This window comes from Orcinus orca, chromosome 18 (assembly GCF_937001465.1).
Source record: "Orcinus orca chromosome 18, mOrcOrc1.1, whole genome shotgun sequence".
Taxonomy (NCBI): Eukaryota; Metazoa; Chordata; class Mammalia; order Artiodactyla; family Delphinidae; genus Orcinus; species Orcinus orca.
Genome location: NC_064576.1, coordinates 45,976,463 through 45,994,573, shown reverse-complemented (window position 1 = coordinate 45,994,573; position 18,111 = coordinate 45,976,463). Strand labels below are relative to the sequence as shown.

Sequence of the window (18,111 nt, the reverse complement as noted above, 5' to 3'; positions counted from 1 at the left end):
CAATAAGGCTTTGCAAATATACCACTGTAGATTCTCATAAAAGTTAATACTTAATAATTGCACATGGTTTTATTATTGGCCTTAGGAGCCATCTGAAGGCTAAGTCAGCACAGCAAGTGTGTGGGTTTGGAGCTACATGGAACAAGACTCAAGCCACAGCTACACCACTTGAGAGCTGTGCATACTTGGGTAAGCTACCTACTTAGGCTGCCTGAGCCCCAATGCACTCCGCACTACAATAAGTACATCACCCACCTTGCAGGGTGAGAAGTTATATACATAATCTGCATAAGTGCTCAATATTACTACCATTTCTGAATATTATCCTATGAGAAATAAATGTTATCCAGAAAAGTTTACATAAATATCCTTTTCTTAGATACTATCCAGAGGAATAAAACATAGCATTCTGATTCAATTTTTTAAATTGTGCATGTCCAGATCTACATCTCATTCATCTTTTTATGCCCACCTAAACCACGTGCCTAACATGTTACTTTGGATGTTGGGGGTGCTAAACACTTTTTGAGTGCTCAGTGAGTTCTAGGCACTGTTTCATATTTGACATAAAGTGAAGCTGAATTCAAATCCTAGTTATCGAAGTGCTGTGCTTGGTCCTCCTTATCATGCTTCTGTGTTTTTGGTGCTACTGTTTATTTGGGTCTTGTTGTTATTCTCATTGTTATTTTTTACCGTTAACCAAGAGTTACATTCAAAAATATACCTCTCAGAAAATTTCATTTGAATATATAAGAATCTGTAACGGTGATATAAAATGTTAAGTACTTATAAGAAAGCTGATTATTTTCAGCATGCAGAATATAGGATAAGGCATGCTTAGTTCTCTCGTTTTTAAACAAAACTTTTAAAAACTATATGTGTGATATTTTAGTCTGGTTTACTTTAATTAGCAACTACATATTTTTGAAAAGCTGACATGTCTTTAGCTATCCTTTGTACCTCTTTTTGAAGTGTGCGATTCACCCTCAAAGAAAGAGAGATGATTTGAATGATTCCAAGTTGACTAACAACTTGTGATTAAACAAAATTTTTAAATGAACATATTGACTAGTCCCTTTTACTATTTGAAAGCAACAATCTAATGTATTTCACAACCAGTTCTACCTCTTACTTTAGCACTATAAAGAGAGTCCATTTCCAAAACATGCAGTTTGTAGCAATTTCAAAGGTGTTAGTGCAGCACACCATCAACATTACATGGTTAGTTAAGATGCACAACAAAGGAAACATCAAGGATAATCTTACCATATCATCTGTCAGTGTCCTAATATTTAAATGCTGCAAATGAAAGAAACCAATCATATCAGTAATTTATAACAGCTTTTTTAATATTAGTTAATAGAGTACATTTAAAATTCTACAACGCTAAGTTGAATGTAATTCAATTTCTGACAGTCTGATAAAAATGCATTATATATTGTTTTAATCACTTTCTCAAAAAGATGGACAAAAGTTACCTTGAATGTGATAGTCTCCTAAAATTTCTTGTCTTTGTAAACCTCACAAACTAGAAACCTCACTGTAGAACAATAAATATATTCTCCCAAATAACAGTATTAGCTACCATACAGACTTAGAATGCAATGGATATAGGGGTTTAAATAAGATTTTCAGAAAAGTGTTCAAATTATAAAAGTGAAACTTTAAATCTACCATTAGCATGCAGCATAATAGATAATGAAGTACTTTGCTGGCTAATTAACTTAAACAATTCTAATAAAAGAGAAGAGAGTACTGGAATGACTATTTGCATCTTTAACATCGGTTTGATTTATCACCAGTTATTGACAGTAGACACTTTTCAATTTCATTGCTACTTCTTTGAGAAGCCTTTTGCCAATTTCCTTGCTAGACATACACAAGGCCACTTTAGAAAGTGAATAAATTAGTTTCCTGCAAAGTGGAGTTGAAAGCAAAATTAAGCATTTAGGGGGGAAAAACAATCCAAGTTTTTATAAATTCTGGAGCTGGGGAAGATTTTGTATTTAAGTAGCTGAATCAATTTCCAATTCTCCTTCTTCTTATTCATTGTAGCATTAGACCTTTAAAAGGGCAGAGAAAGTGTCAAGCACATTTCCTAAACAGGAAATTAGGTCAGGTCTACGAAAAGTATAAAAGGATATGTGTTAGCAATCATCATCTAACGGAATAAGTGGCAAATAGGTATCAATAAATTCAATATTTATTGACAGAATGAAATTTATCATTCATGCTTGTAACTAGAATGCACTTTTTTTTTAACATCTTTATTGGAGTATAATTGCTTTACACTGGTGTGATAGTTTCTGCTTTAAAACAAAGTGAATCAGTTATACATATACATATATCCCCATATCTACACCCCCTTGCGTCTCCCTCCCACCCTCCCTATCCCACCCCTCTAGGTGGTCACAAAGCACCGAGCTGATCTCCCTGTGCTATGCGGCTGCTTCCCACTAGCTATCTATTTTACATGTGGTAGTGTATATATGTCCATGCCACTCTCTCACTTTGTCCCAGCTTACCCTTCCCCCTCCCCGTATACTCAAGTCCATTCTCTAGTAGGTCTGCGTCTTTATTCCAGTCTTGACCCTGGGTTCTTCATGAACTTTTTTTTCCTTTTTCTTAGATTCCATATATATGTGTTAGCATATGGTATTTGTTTTTCTCTTTCTGACTTACTTCACTCTGTAGGACAGACTCTAGGTCCATCCACCTCACTACAAATAACTCAGTTTCATTTCTTTTTATGGCTAAGTAATATTCCATTGTATATATGTGCAACATCTTCTTTATCCATTCATCTGTCGATGGACACTTAGGTTGCTTCCACGTCCTGGCTATTGTAAATAGAGCTGCAATGAACATTGTGGTACATGACTCTTTTTGAATTATGGTTTTCTCAGGGTATATGCCCAGTAGTGGGATTGCTGGGTCGTATGGTAGTTCTATTGAGGAACCTCCATACTGTTCTCCATAGTGGCTGTATCAATTCACATTCCCACCAGCAGTGCAGGAGGGCTCCCCTTTCTCCACACCCTCTCCAGCATTTGTTTGTAGATTTTTTGATGAGGCACTTTTATGCTCATGAATCTACCTCGATGATGATCCAGGTTAAAAATTTGTACAGTGTAAATCACTATCCCAGATTCTCCACCCTTTCAGAGAAGATGTTCCTTCTTCTACGGCAGGAAAAACAGTAACTGGAGGGACACAGCATGAGCTTTGCTTATACTAAAGAGAATGCAGCTGGATAAGTGATCATGCCAGTTCTAGACTGAATTACGTGATCAGTAGACCACATATGCTGACCTAGGAGCAAAGAAATAATAATACTGGATTAACAAAAGTTTAATGTTGAATCCTGGGTTGTAAAATTTACTTTTAATCACTATTAACTTCAGCAGTTGAAATTAACAAGTATGCACAGAGGCCCATGAGAGTGGGTGTGATCCTGAGGCACTTAGGGTCACAATCTCATCCCAGAGACCATGACTAGAATTGAACCCAAATCCACATGGCTACTGTCTGTGTGCTTTCCCACCAGTAGAGATTTCCAGTCCACTGCATTTGGTTAACCACATTGCTCTCTCCCTCTCCAACCAGAGGTATCACCCCAGTCACAACTCACATCACACCTGAAAGGGATAATTTCAAGTTCCTCTTACAAGAAAAAAGGAATAGAGCCAACTTCTGACACAACAGCATTCTAAGTGGCCTAATGCTTGAAAAGTAAGGCTAATGAAAAAGTATCATGCAGAAATCCTACTTGGAATAGTATGCCACAATAAAGCGAAAACATGTACTAACACAAGTGAAATATTCCAAAATGCCAGTTTGAGTTGCCTTGAGGAAAATGCCATAAAGTGATGTTAAAGAAGAGAAAAGAAACAATGAAAGCAGACAAACAATTTTAAGAGAAATGACACTAGGGCCTATGTAAGATTTATGAACTAAAAACTGCATAGAAGATACAGAAAGTATTATACAGAAAACGTAGGGAATGTAGGTTGCATGATGTAAAATTCAGAAGATGTAAATAACCAAGAGGAACATTTTTATTTACCTTCAATGGCCTAAAATAGGACAGGCTTTTAAATTAGAGTTGGACTCATAACTTACAGAAAAAGAGTAGTCACTCGAGTAGAAACAAGACACATAAGGATTCATTTTTTTGGTCATAGTATTTTTTTAATTTTTTTTTAATATCCTTAAACTATTTCATTGAGGATCTAGCAACTCAATTAATTTGTTAAATGCTTGGCCTGTTTTTTAAACACTATATAGGCATGCATGTAAGTCCAATTACAAGCTATATTATTATACACAATCTTTCACAAAAAAGAACACGCAATGAATTACAACAGAATTATAATGCTTACATAGAAAAATAAGAAAACTCAAAGGGATGTAAGCATGGGAAGTTTAACAGTCTGAGAGACAAGCAAGAAGTTAAGGTCAGGTTCACTATTCCTTCTCTTCTGGGAAACACTTATCTATCAATTCTTACCACCAGCAAGATAAGCCAGTAGGGCATGATGACAGCAAATTCAAGGGCCCATGACAGAACTAGAGATGTTGACTAACAGAGTAAACAGCTGGAAAACTCATCTAAAAATGTTGGTTTCTATATCCAAACAGTAGAGACAGAATAAGTTTCAATTCAAGATTCAGCTTTCAGAAAACAGAGATTACATAGGTATTTGTTTACCCACATGCAATCTGAAAGAAACCACTAAACACAAGCTAGCATTAAAAAATTTGAGTAGATCTAAGTGTGAGTAATTTCCCCTACAAACTTAAATGTCTAATCACAGTCCACTTCAAATATGATTGGGAAAAATAAGAAAGGAACACTAAATATTTAGTGAAAAAATGTAAAGGTTAGATCAAGTGGCATCCTTTTGTACGATCTTTGAATGTTAATATTAATTCAAGTTTATTGTAAAGTTTACATTATCTCAAAGTCCTACCTGTTTAGATTACAGACTTCTAAAAAGTGGAGGGAGAGGGAGAAGAGAACGACTGACATAAAATCCTCAGATAACTCTGTGGGGTTTTGGCCTTGGTTTTGGAGATACAAAACTACAAGGGTGACATCCTTAATGTATAAAAGAAAAAAAACTTTATTATAAAAAAGTATTGCTTTTATACTAGTACTTGAAATACTGTTCAAATGTCTGGTTAACTAAGACACTTAAAAAAATGAAGTATTTCTGTTTTATAGCTACCAGCATGCTCTTTACTATATGGTCTGGTTGGGGAAAACAGAAACTGCCCATATCAATCCAGTTCATGGGTAGAATTTGCTAACATTCATACCAAGTAGGAAACAGAATCATAAAACCACTATTAAATGGAATCAAATAGGAACACTCTTAAAAATAACAACCTGATAGCAACATTAGGGTTATATTTGCCAGGGGGGAGAAAAGTTAAAAGTATACAATTTTAGATATATTAAAACACTTACACCTAGATGTGACTTTGTGACCTTTAGTTACATTATCTGGCCTATGACTCTATAGTGTTAATGCTTTATGACAATGAGATAGAATAAAAGTGGTGATAATATCAAAATATAAACAACTCTGAACACAGGACCACTGGTAATTAATTGGCTAAGGTGTGGTACTAAAGCACACTGGGGCTGTTTTCCCAAGCCAAACCTCACCCTTCTTCCTGTGGTCCTATGTTTCTCAAACTGCTAATTCTATTTCTCCCTAAAAAGAAAGCAGCTCTACATGTAGACAGGTTTTCTGCTAATGACAGTTCCTAGGATGAATGGTCAAGAGGATCACTCTGGAATTGAAAGAGAGAACAAGTCTTTATAGATTTTTCTTCAAAAGAACATAGAATCAAAAAGGGGGGGGGCAGTTTTGACAGAAACACAGAACATCGTCCTCTATATTCCCATTTAAGCAAGGCATCAAAACCTTTATTGAAGACAGTACATAATGTCAAAAAATAGATCCAGAGCTTACAGAGCACTGTGCAAAATGCTGTCAATATCGAGGTATGGAGAACACCACCACCAACTTAGTTGACAAATAAGTAACAAAGACCAAATAAATTATATAATACAAAGCAACATACAAACCCCTGAGGTTCACATGCAATGAAAAAAAGATTCCAAGCTGTAACCTAAGCGTTTTAGCAAATTTTACATTTTCTTTCATTGGTTGGCACATGTGGATTAGCAGAGAGCAAAGGCTCTGTCCACTGATGTCCTTAGACATGTGAAGGCCCACCAGGCATCAAGCTAGCAGGCTCGGATCACTGTCAGCAGAGGCAATACACAGTAATATTTTAGAATAATCTTTAGCTGTTGCAATTTAATTCTATTAAGTTTACACCACTTAACTGGGTCATTATGAGAAATTAGCAACAAGAGGAAAAATTAAAAAGATTAAAGCCTCCAAACACAAGTGACTTGGACCCAATTCTCATAAACTAGACCCTCCAAACCAAGTGGTTTTCAGCTTGTTAGTGTGCACAAGAAAAACACCAAGACTTTCTTTGTAAAAGTAGATGGCAGGACCTCAGCTTCCCAAGATCCTGGTGCAGTAGGTCTAAGGTGGGGCTTAGGAACCTGTACACTTAAGGGGCTCGAGGGCACTGCTGCTGCAGCGAGTCTGGGACCACACTCCACCACTATCAGCATTAAACATCCCCTGGGCTGCACACAGACCAACATCTGTCACGTGCCTCATTTAAAATCTATGTCGCAGAAACAAATGAAAACAAGGGTGCAGACAGGAAGCACAGAGGATTTTAAAGAAGTGAGAGACAGGGAGCTGGTACGGTTGGGACAGGCTTTAGTGCCCTGAAGTGACTGGCACCAATTAGCACTGATTTAAGAAAATTCAACGATCTCTGAGTGCAGGATGAATCACCAATTGCATCACTTATTCAAATACTTAGTCTCTCTCTAAGGTACAATAATTCAATCTCATAAGCATATATTTAGTACTTAAGTATCAAAAATTGTTCATTATATCAAACCACGACATGACACTATTTGCTTGAAAAAACGGGTGACAGGTTCTGATCAACAGAACACAGTTACACCTTAAGGAGAAAGGGCCAGGCTCAGTCCTCTCTTAATCGTAATCTGTTTAATCATAATTATAATCTGCTCAAAGTTTTGTTTTAAAGTCCAGTTTATTCCCTTCCACTAATACACTTATAAATATGTGTTTTAATCTAGTAACATTTCTTATCCACACACCTGTCTTTATTTTAATATCAATGCCAATTATAAAGATTGTAGCAATGTGAAATAATACTACTAGCAACTGTGACACTAAACACACCTGTGGATGGGTCGAAGAGGTATCTCCCCAGCACCCACACAACACACCTAGATCTGAAAATACTGTTCTTCAAGGGCTCCAGATTTAACAGCTCAGGAGGGTCCAAAAATAATACTGAAGCTTTCCCAGCTCTGAGGACAAGAGTAGAGCTGGCTCTTTGATACTATAAAGTAAAGCTTTTAAGCTGCCTCGCTCTTCATGTGGTCATTTTTTTAGTTTGAGGTGGAGAAAAGTGAGAGAGATGTTACGAACAGGTGAGAATCAGAAAAAGCTCACCAGCATCTTTTAATCTGTTCATTTACTCAAAATTGTAATCCTGCCCATCTTAGGATGATAAACACCTGTCCACTGCCCATTTTCCAAGGCTTATGCACCTTAGCATCCAAGAATCCAGACCTGCCTTCTCCATGACTCCTTCTTTGTGAAAGACCAGGTTTCAGAAGGAGGCATCATTCAACCATTTACAGACATGAAAAGATTCATTTCTAAGAGGGCACAAGGTTTTCAAAAGGATCAAAAGTCTACCACATAACTGCTCGAAAACAACCACCTCTCCAGAAAAACCAATTCTCAAATTGCTACTTGTAACTCTCACCTGAATTACACATCACAGGGGCTGAACACCTAACAAGTCATTTTTTATTCTAGCAGAACTCTAGTGTTCCTTTTCTTTCAAAGAGAAAACATAATGACTAATCCTAGTAACACAGCCTTCATACCTATTTTAAGATATTCTCTTCAGCTGTTCCAGTTTCTTTCACTAAATTACCAGATCAAAAACGCTTCTCCAACGGGTCCAGGAAAAGACAATTCAAATCCCTGAACCCCTTTACAAGTTAGGTCTGGTTCGAGGTCATCAGAACCCAAGACCTTTTTCATTATCTGGAGAAGGCTGAAAAGTAAGATATTAGCTGTAGACGGATTTTAAATGGTCCCAGAGCTTCCAAAATCACCCTGAAGTTTATCTAATTACTATGTTATTTCTGAGAGTGCCTCAGCCTCTTAGATGTCATGTCTAAGACACGAATTTAGACTGGATATTCCTGAGACTTATATAGTACCACGCATCACACTGCTCTATATTTGAGAAGGGTTTTATTTGTTTACATTTTAGCATCACCATAAGGAAATAAATCTGGTGAAACCTTCTGAGAGAACAATTTGGTGAAACAAATCCTATGTTCAACCTAGTAATTCTACTAGTAATTACTCTTTAACCTAGTAATTCTATTTGTAGAATCTATACTTAGGAAATAAGAAATACAATCAAGTATTCTTATACATAGATATATACCACTACAGCATTATTTTAAATAGCTAGAATTGTAATCAACCTAAAACTTCCCAGAATACGTGAAAGATTAAATTACAGTCTTACCATAGCAAAAATGCTTACAATATAATGTTACATGAAACAAAGCTGTATTTAAAATTGCATTTGCAATATAATTCTAACTTCATTAATATACACATTTATGGAAAAAAAACAGACAGGAACCACTGTTAATTTTATATATCTGGATTGTGGGATTTGAAACAATTTTTTTTACATTTTTCTGTATTTTCTTAGCTGTCTGGAATGAGCATATTTATTTTTATAATGAGAAAAGTTTCTTTTAATTACTATGGATATTACTTTTCACACTAAACAGAAAATATAGATTTGTTCCTTTTCAAATAAAAATGTATGTATGAGACAGTAAAAGAAATAAAAATCTAAAAAATCTAATAAATACTGTGAACAGAGACTTTTTAATAGGCTGGATTTTTAATGCATATTTTCAAATACGTCAGAATACATTAAGCACATTATTCATTTGTTTTCTAATCCACATATATAAATTAACCAATCTCAAAAGTCTCCTTGGTTTTGTGAATTATTGATGTTGTCACCTGCTAGAGACTTAATTCCAAGAAAACTATATGAATCACTACATCACAAGCACAAAACCTTTTGACACAAATTCAATTTCTGTGGCAACAATAATATATTGACTTAGCTTTATTTTTCTACTTTGACACTTATTAATGTCAGAAATAAAAGAAATCTATCATTTTTCCTTATTATAAATGTAAACTATCTCATGCCATCTTAAGAAAGCTAAGGTAGGGCTTCCCTGGTGGCGCAGTGGTTGAGAATCTGCCTGCCAATGCAGGGGACGTGGGTTCGAGCCCTGGTCTGGGAGGATCCCAGATGCATGCCACGGAGCAACTGGGCCCGTGAGCCACAGCTGCTGAGCCTGCGTGTCTGGAGCCCATGCTCCCAACAGGAGAGGCCGCGATAGTGAGAGGCCCACGCACCACGATGGAGTGGCCCCCGCTTGCTGCAACTGGAGAAAGCCCTTGCACAGAAACGAAGACCCAACACAGCCAAAAATAAATAAATAAATTTAAAAAAGAAAGCTAAGGTAAATACCACTCACTTGATAACTCAATGCAAATGAAGACATGATAACAAAGTATAAGAAATAAGACATGATTGTTCAAGTAAGACCTAGTCTCATAATCCTTTTTTTCTTTTTTCTTTTATTTATTTATTTGTTTGTTTGTTTATTTGGCTGTGTTGGGTCTTAGTTGTGGTACGCAGGCTCTTTCGTTGCGGCATGCGGAATTCTCTCTAGTTGGGGTGCGGGGGCTCAGTAGTTGCAACACACAGGCTTAGTTGCCCTGCGGCATGTGGAATCTTAGTTCCCCGACCAGGGATCGAACCCACGTCCCCTGCATTGGAAGGCGGATTCTTAACCACTGGACCACCAGAGAAGTCCCTCATAACCCTATTTTTCTACTACGCAATACAATTAGGCTGCCAACATGTGCAAGACACTATATTAAATACAAAGAAGACCCACCCAGTGGTTAAGAATCCACCTTCCAATGCAGGGGACGCAGGTTCGATCTCTGGTCAGGGAATTAAGATCCCACATGCTGCAGGGCAACTAAGACCACGTGCTGCAACTACTGAGCCTGCGTGCCACAACTAGAGAGTCCACATGCTGCAACTACAGAGCCCAATCGCTCTGAGCCTACACGCCACAACTACTGAGCCTATGCACTCTGGAGCCCACGTGCCACAGCTAGAGAGCTCACACGCTGCAACTACTGAGCCCGTGTGCTCTGGAGCCCGAGCACCACAACTAGAGAGAAGCCTGCGCACCACACCTAGAGAGAAGCCACACGCCACAACTAGAGAGAAGCCCACACACCGCAACAAAGAGCCTGCATACCACAACTAGAGAGAAGCCACATGCCACAACTAGAGAACTCACGTGCCACAACTACTGAGGCCGTGCACTCTGGAGCCTGAGCGCCATAACTAGAGAGAAGCCCACGCACCACAACTAGAGAAAAGCCACGCACCACAACTAGAGACAAGCCCACATGCTGCAACAAAGAGCCTGCGCACCACAGCTAGAGAGAAGGCATGTGCCACAACTAGAAAGCTCATGTGCCGTAACTACTGAGCCCGTGCACTCTGGAGTTTGAGCGCCACAACTAGAGAGATGCCCGCACGCCACAACAAAGAGTCCACACACTGCAACAAAAGATCCCACGTGCCAGAACTAAGACCTGCTGCAGCCAATAAATAAATAAATAAATAAATTTTAAAAGAAAAAAAGAAGAGTGCTAGGAGGTAGAGTCAGAGACAAAAGGGATGGGGGGGTGTCTAGGGCCAAAAAAAAAAAATATATATATATATATATATATATATATATATATATAAAGAGGACCCAGTCCCTGCTCTTATGAGCTTACAACCAAAGGAGCAGCAAGACAAGTAGCTGAATAACCAAAATGCAAGACAGTGGGATAAGCACCATAACAGAGGTATTTAATGCTGACAGGAAGAAAAGGCAGCATTTTTAATCATATGTGCATAAATACTTGCTAAGGAACATGCAAACATTATAGCAATGATCTAAAACTAAAGTCAAATTAAGCCATGATTTAGGTAAAACTGGTAGTACAGAATTTGTCCTTTTTACACAATGACAGATTCCTAAAACATTCATTCATTCAACAAATATTAAACATTTCTATGTATTGACAAGGGAACCATCAGTAAATAAAACAAAGATTCCTGTCCTAAAGAAGCTTACCTTCTATTGGGGAACAGACAACAAACACATTAATAAGTTATAGAGGATGTTAGAAGGTGATGAGAGCTCTGCTAAAAATGAAAATTAGCACAAAGTAAGGCAGGCCCAGAAAGCAGGGTTGCAATTTAAAACGTGGGAATTGGGGTAGGCATAAGTCTGAATGGGAAGGTGGCATCTGAGCAGACTGGAGTGGACTAAGGAATCAGGGAAAGTGTTTCAGATAAAAGAGCAGGGAGAACAAAGGCCATTAGGAAAGAGCACCTCTAGGGTTCAAGGAAGGAGGGAGCCAGTGTGGCAACAGCAACATGAAACAAATCAAAGAGGAAGGAGGGGCAGATCCATCCCAGGCCATCTTAAGGACATGGGCTTTTATTCTTCTAACAGAACAGTCACAAATGTTTATGTATAAAAGCATGTTATAAGTAATCAACTTAACTAGTAAATAACAGTTGAATCCACTTTGCCAGCAGCTCTGCTTTGCTGGGTGTCAGTTGTATTGGACCACCCTCCTTTCAGCTGCTGGGGCCTCTCACATGCTGTGATTTTTCTTTGGGGCTGAGAACTCCAAGCAGTGGCAGTTTCCCAGCACCATCCCTACAGCCAGCATGTTGCCTGGGCCTCAGGAGACTGACAGCTAAAGGGGAGAATACAATGTGAGGGAAGAAAACAGACTGAGTAGGTATTGCACATATAAATTTACAGTAAGGGTGGGTGAACCTTCAGTATCATCAAGAAATGAAGATCCCAATTCTGTCCCCCATAGCCCTTTTGTTTACAGTTCCTTGGCCCTGGTCCAGGAAGATCCCACACGATCTTCCCGCGGAGCAACTGAGCCCGTGCACCACAACTACTGAGCCCGCACTCTGGAGCCCGTGCTCCACAACAAGAGAAGCCACCGCAATGAGAAGCCCGGGCACTGCAACAAAGAGTAGCCCCCGCTCGCCACAACTAGATAAAGCCCACATGCAGCAACGAAGATCCAACGCAGCCAAAAATAAAATAAATAAATAAAAGTTACCCAAAAAAAGGAGTTGACCCACTGAGTCCCTCTTATTCCTTTCAGGTGGTAATGGGGAAGCTTGTCATGTAGGTAAGAGACCCCCAGCATGAACAGACTTGGGGCATCCTGGTACCAAAATGCTTTGCATGTATGCTGGTGGTGGTTCAAGACCTGCGGACAGCACGTGTCCTGTGTGTCAGCCTATGCCTGAGATCGCCAGACCCCTTTCACTGCATATCCTTCTGCTATTGCTGTGCTATATCCCTATCCTGTAATAAAAATGTTCTGTGTATATAAAAAGAAAATTCCTTTGGGTCATTGATCACTCACTGTCTTGCAGTTTATGGGTTTGTCTTTTTTTTCTTCTTTCCTTTTTTTTAAAAGTGGCAGGGACCTTGTTTCCCTTATCTTTGAACTCCTAGACATACCACAGCGCAGGGAACATTTAGGCCAGTGGTTTTTCAATCTGAATATGAGAATCACCTGAAGAGCTTTTGTTTTCTTTTCCTAATACAAATACCTGAGTAATATCCCAAACCAACTGAATCAGAATACCCAAAGACAGGGCCTGCCATAAGTACTTAAGCTACCCCCATGGTGACTCTAATATACAGCCAGGGTTAGAAACAACTAAATTGGGCAAGCTCAGTCTTCCAGTGCCTAGCATCACCAAAGTCCCACATGTGCAGATATGGCAGACACCTGTTCGGTTTATCTGTCTCGTGCACACAATCCCTCCTCTATGTCATAGGGGTGGGACGAGCAATCTTCATCATTCTTTGTGAGCCAGCCCTGCCACAGCTGAGGTGAGCAGAGCTCAACACTTAAATCCAAGCAAAGCCAATTAAATCCTCACTCTCCCAGAAATGTGGACTTGGGATTCAGAGATGAGAATCAGGACCAAGAACATATATGTATACCTGGAACTGTGAGACTCTGGGCTTGGCTGTGTGAAAATCAAGGTAGCAGAAGCGATACAATGCAGAGATACAACAGTGGAGCAATGCCTGGTAAGAAGCACCACAAAAATGTATGATCCCAGAAAAGGGAATGAGACAAGCTGCCCGTTTTCAGTTCTCCGCTCCAATCCAAGTGAAGCAGCTAAACTCACTGTGCTTGATCCCAGGAGATAGCCCTGTGCATCTTTACAACTGCCCTTTCTAAGGTTAAACTAGATATTGTTATGTTCCTTTAAGCCAAAAGAGGCCTTGACTGACACAGAACCCGAGACTGCAAAATAGATCCCTAGGTACCCATATCATATAGCCCACATCATCACCATTTCCACCGTCACCTATTGAGCATTACCATAGTTACTAATACACCCAACAATCCTAAACATCAGCCATTATCCCATCTTACCGATCAGTAAATTGAGTGTCACAAAAGTGATCTGCCAGAGCGGATGAGTGGCCGGGCTGGGAATGGAACCTTGGTCACTGTGACCCCAAACCCAGGCTCAATTTCCTTCCCTTCCCTTCCCTTCCCTCAGTCCTCGCCACTCCATGGGACAGCAGCTGTTTCAAACCTAGGGAGGAAGACTTACAGTAGAAATGAAGCAGTTTCTGAGTTGTTTATGAGGCAAAGGAATTGGAAATGAAATCTTAACAAGAAAGGTAAGCATAGGGCTTCCCTGGTGGTGCAGTGGTTAAGAAGCCACCTGCCAATGAAGGAGACACAGGTTCAAGCCCTGGTCCGGGAAGATGCCACATGCCATGGAGCAACTAAGCCCGTGAGCCACGACTACTGAGCCTGTGCTCTATAGCCCACGAGCCACAACTACTGAAGCCTATGCACCTAGAGCCCGTGCTCCGCAACAAGAGAAGCCAGCACAATGAGAAGCCCACTCACCGCAACAAAGAGTAGCCCCCACTCACCACGCGCAGCAGTGAAGACCCAACACAGCCCAAAAAAATAAATAAAATAAAATAATAAAATAAATAAAAAGAAAGATAAGTATAATTCCAATTGAACGGTTATTAAGTGTTATAACACTGAGTACAAAGTCTTATCTTAAAAGTTGAGGTGATAAGAAGCTGGGGGGATTGTAATTTCTGAAAACTGACTAACACAAAAATATATGTTTTGCTAGGGAGTTTCCCCCTTTTTTTTTTTTTAAAGTTGCTTAAGTGTAAAATAGAAATGTAATCAATAGTTTTTATATTTTTATTTGTAGAATTTAAGCGTTAGTACATGCCACAAGCCTTATACACCATGTCCTTCCAAATCAGACTAAACATGAGCCACAAAAATATCCACATTTCAAAATCTCATTCAAAAAAACACACACACATACTGTCTGAAATTAATTACAGGGCAAAAGCTAAATAAAGAAATTTAATTTTTAAATTATTGATGTTTAAACTCTTTTTTAAATAATTAAATCACCACTAAGTTTTCCTGCATAATTTGATTACTACTTTTTATTACTACCCTCTAAATTGGTTTGTCACTTAAGTCAAAAAGGTGATTGCATATTTACAAATTTAATATCTGAAAAAGGAGGAAAAAGAGCACAATTCCAGCTCTTACATGCAGTCCCAGTACTATACATAAAATGTGGTTATGTTTTACATCTCTTAGAAATACTAACCAAGCCAGATATCATTATTGCGCATCTAAGCTAACAAAACATCATGCCCGGCCTGATGCAGGTGCTATAAAACACAGCACCTGCCCTGAAGGAGTTTACAATTCAATAGGTTCTAGAGGAAAACATAAATAACCTGGGTCACTTATTTTCCCTTTTCAGTGATTCAAAAATAATGTAACATAAGTAACCATCATGCCACTGCTACACACACAGAAATACATGGGTTCCTCACCTTAATACTTTTCATTGCACTTCTCACCCAAAGAAATTTGGGGAATTTGGAGAGAAAAATCCTTGAATGGGGTTACATACAGAGCAGTCCAATACTATATCAAACTTACACTATGTCACACGATGACATAGTGAAATTCCAACACATAAAATTCTATCTCACAACTTAGGTTTTGAACACACCAATTTCTGTAGTCAAGCTGCAGGCTCAAGAAACTACAGCCTAAACTGCCCTTGGCAATCTTCCAACAACACCAAGGAGACTTCAGTGATGACTCTCTAGTAATAACCCAAGTATATTTGTAAAGGATTTCTGAAAACACATAGTTTCATATTGATTCATATTCATAATTTCACATTTCATATTGATCATCGCACGATTCAAACACACTAATAAAATGAGTCAACAAGGTTTATGGGGAAGTCAGCAGCTGACAGCAACAGGCACGGGAAGGCCCCCAGTGATCTTAATAACCTATTGCAAATGACCAAGGACTGCGGGTATAACTTACATATAACATTGTGTAAGTTAAAGACATACAATGTGTTGATCTGATACATTTATATTTTGCAATATGATTGCCACAGTAGCTTTAGCTAACCACCTCTATCACTTCACATAATTATCATTTCTTTTTTGTGTGGAGAACACTTAAGATCTAGTCTCTTAGCAACTCGGAAGTTTATGATACAGTATGGTTGACTATAATCACTATGCTATACATTAGCTCTCCAGAACTTATCTTCTGATTGTAAGTTTATACCCTTTAACTCATCTCCCCAAAGTTTATCTCCCTTAACACATTTCCCCACCCTTCTTTTTCAGATTCCACATATAGGTAATATCATATAGTATTTGTCTTTCTCCCTCTGGCTTATCTCACTTAGCATAATGCCCTCAAGGTCCAACCATGTTGTCACAAACGGCAGAATGTCTTTCTTTCTCACAGGTGAATAAACATTCTTTGTGTGTGTGTGTATATATATATATATACCATATCTTCTTTATCCATTCAACTGTTGATGGACACTTAGGTTGCTTCCATATCTTGGCTATTGTGAATAATACTGCAATAAACATGGGAGTCCAGATACCTTTTAGAGGTCCAGTTTTTGTTTCCTTTGGATATATACCCAGAACTAGGATTGATGAGTCATATGATAGTTCTATTTTTAATTTCTGGAAAACCTCCGTACTGTTTTCCATAGTGGCTGAACCAGTTTACATTCCCACCAACAGCGCACAAGGGTTGCCTTTTCTCCACATTCTCACCAACACTTGTTCTCTCTTCTTGATGACAGCCATTCTAACAGGTGTGATCCCATGCCTGTTTCTGTCATCGTTGATGTCGTTTTGCTCATAAACCCATCATTGAGGGTAGCTTCAGAGGCTAAGAAAGTGTACCATCTTTGCCTGAACAAGATGTACAAGTTATCCAGCAGGAATAAACTGTCACATCATTGGAAGGCAGTCTGACCTGTAGATGGCCTGTGCCTGAGGCCACAGGCAGTCCATTTAAACATGAATGTGGGCCAAAGTCTAGCATTAGCCACTAGCCACATATGGCTATTTCAAAAGTTAATTCAAATTAAAAAGTCAGCCCTTTGGTAGTATTAGCCACATATGACTAGTGAATATCAAATCGGACACAGCAGAACAGAACATTTCCATCATCACAGAAAGTTGTACTTAACAGCACTGATCTAGGTGGTAGTAAAAGCTAATGAAATGAATCAGCTCATGCTGGAAGGAGGTATCAAGTAAAAAAAGTAAAAGATCAAAGAGACAGTACTTGGGAACACTAAGAGGGTAGGAAGAGGGATGAGCAAAGATTAGAAGAGAAGAATAAGTTACAGCAAAGGTTTGAAGAAGTGAGGGATCAGTGCTAATACCTTGACATCTAGTAAGATGAACCTTGAAAATCGGCCACTGGGTTGGCAGTTGTTGACCTGCCAAAGCAATTTCAGTGGAATGACAGAAGCAAAGACAGGTTGAGGAGCCTATGGGAGGTGTCTGAATCCCTCCCTTATGAGCGCACTCTACCCTTGGCCGATGCCATCATGACAGCAGCAGCAAGCTAAGAGCTATTTAGTACTTACATGTTAACCCCCATTATAACACATTGAAACATCATGTCTAACCTATAATACGGGTACTACTGTTCCCACATCATACATGAAGAAACAAACAACAACAACAAAAGTAATTTCCCAAGGTCACACAGCTACCAATTTCAGAGCCAGGACTTAAACCCAGGTTAACTTCAGGGCCTGAGTTCTTTAAAACTACACAATATGGACTCCCTGGTAATACCACACACTTGGTCTGTACCACTATTTTCCATGCTAGACTGAATGGGAGCCTCTTGAAGTCAAGAACCAAACTGTACCCACCTGTGCTATGCTTGGTATTAAAGGCCATTCAAATATTTACAGAATAAATGAAAACAGCTAATTCACAGAATTTGGCTATAAGGGAAGGAAACAGCATGGTATTGAGTGGGTCACAGGGTCATGGGAAAGTTGGAGAGGGAGGTTGTTTGGTTTTGCTTCTGCTTTTTCTTTCAGAATGGAAGATATCTGAGCATTCTTACAGGATGGAGCCTGTGAAGAGTGAAACAGCTTCATGGAATGGGACTGGATCAAGATCAGTGGCAAAGGGATTAACCTTGAATAGAAAAACAGACACTTATTCTGTGGATATTGGAAGAGAAAGGATGAAGAGTTGCAGATATAGAAGATAACAGCAGCAGTAGCAGGAAATTGAGCCAGTTCAAGCAGTACGGCCTTTATTTTCTCTCTGAAGAATGTGTCAAGGTGAGTGTGAAGAGTCAGGAGAAACCATCTCTAAGATCATTTCAGCAAATGCTGTGG

General features: G+C 38.9%; 1 protein-coding gene across 2 annotated transcripts in view; it reads right to left on the bottom strand.

Annotated features, from left to right (window-relative positions):
- Positions 1 to 18,111, bottom strand: part of DIAPH3 (diaphanous related formin 3) — a 546,165-nt gene that overhangs the window by 516,348 nt on the left and 11,706 nt on the right. The window contains exon 2 of one of the 2 annotated variants that reach the window (XM_049700932.1): positions 1,267 to 1,299. The exons of the other annotated variant lie outside the window; for it this stretch is intronic. Coding sequence (XP_049556889.1) covers positions 1,267 to 1,299 — 33 coding nt within the window. The remainder of the gene's footprint in view (positions 1 to 1,266; positions 1,300 to 18,111) is intronic. 2 annotated transcript variants of the gene reach the window in all.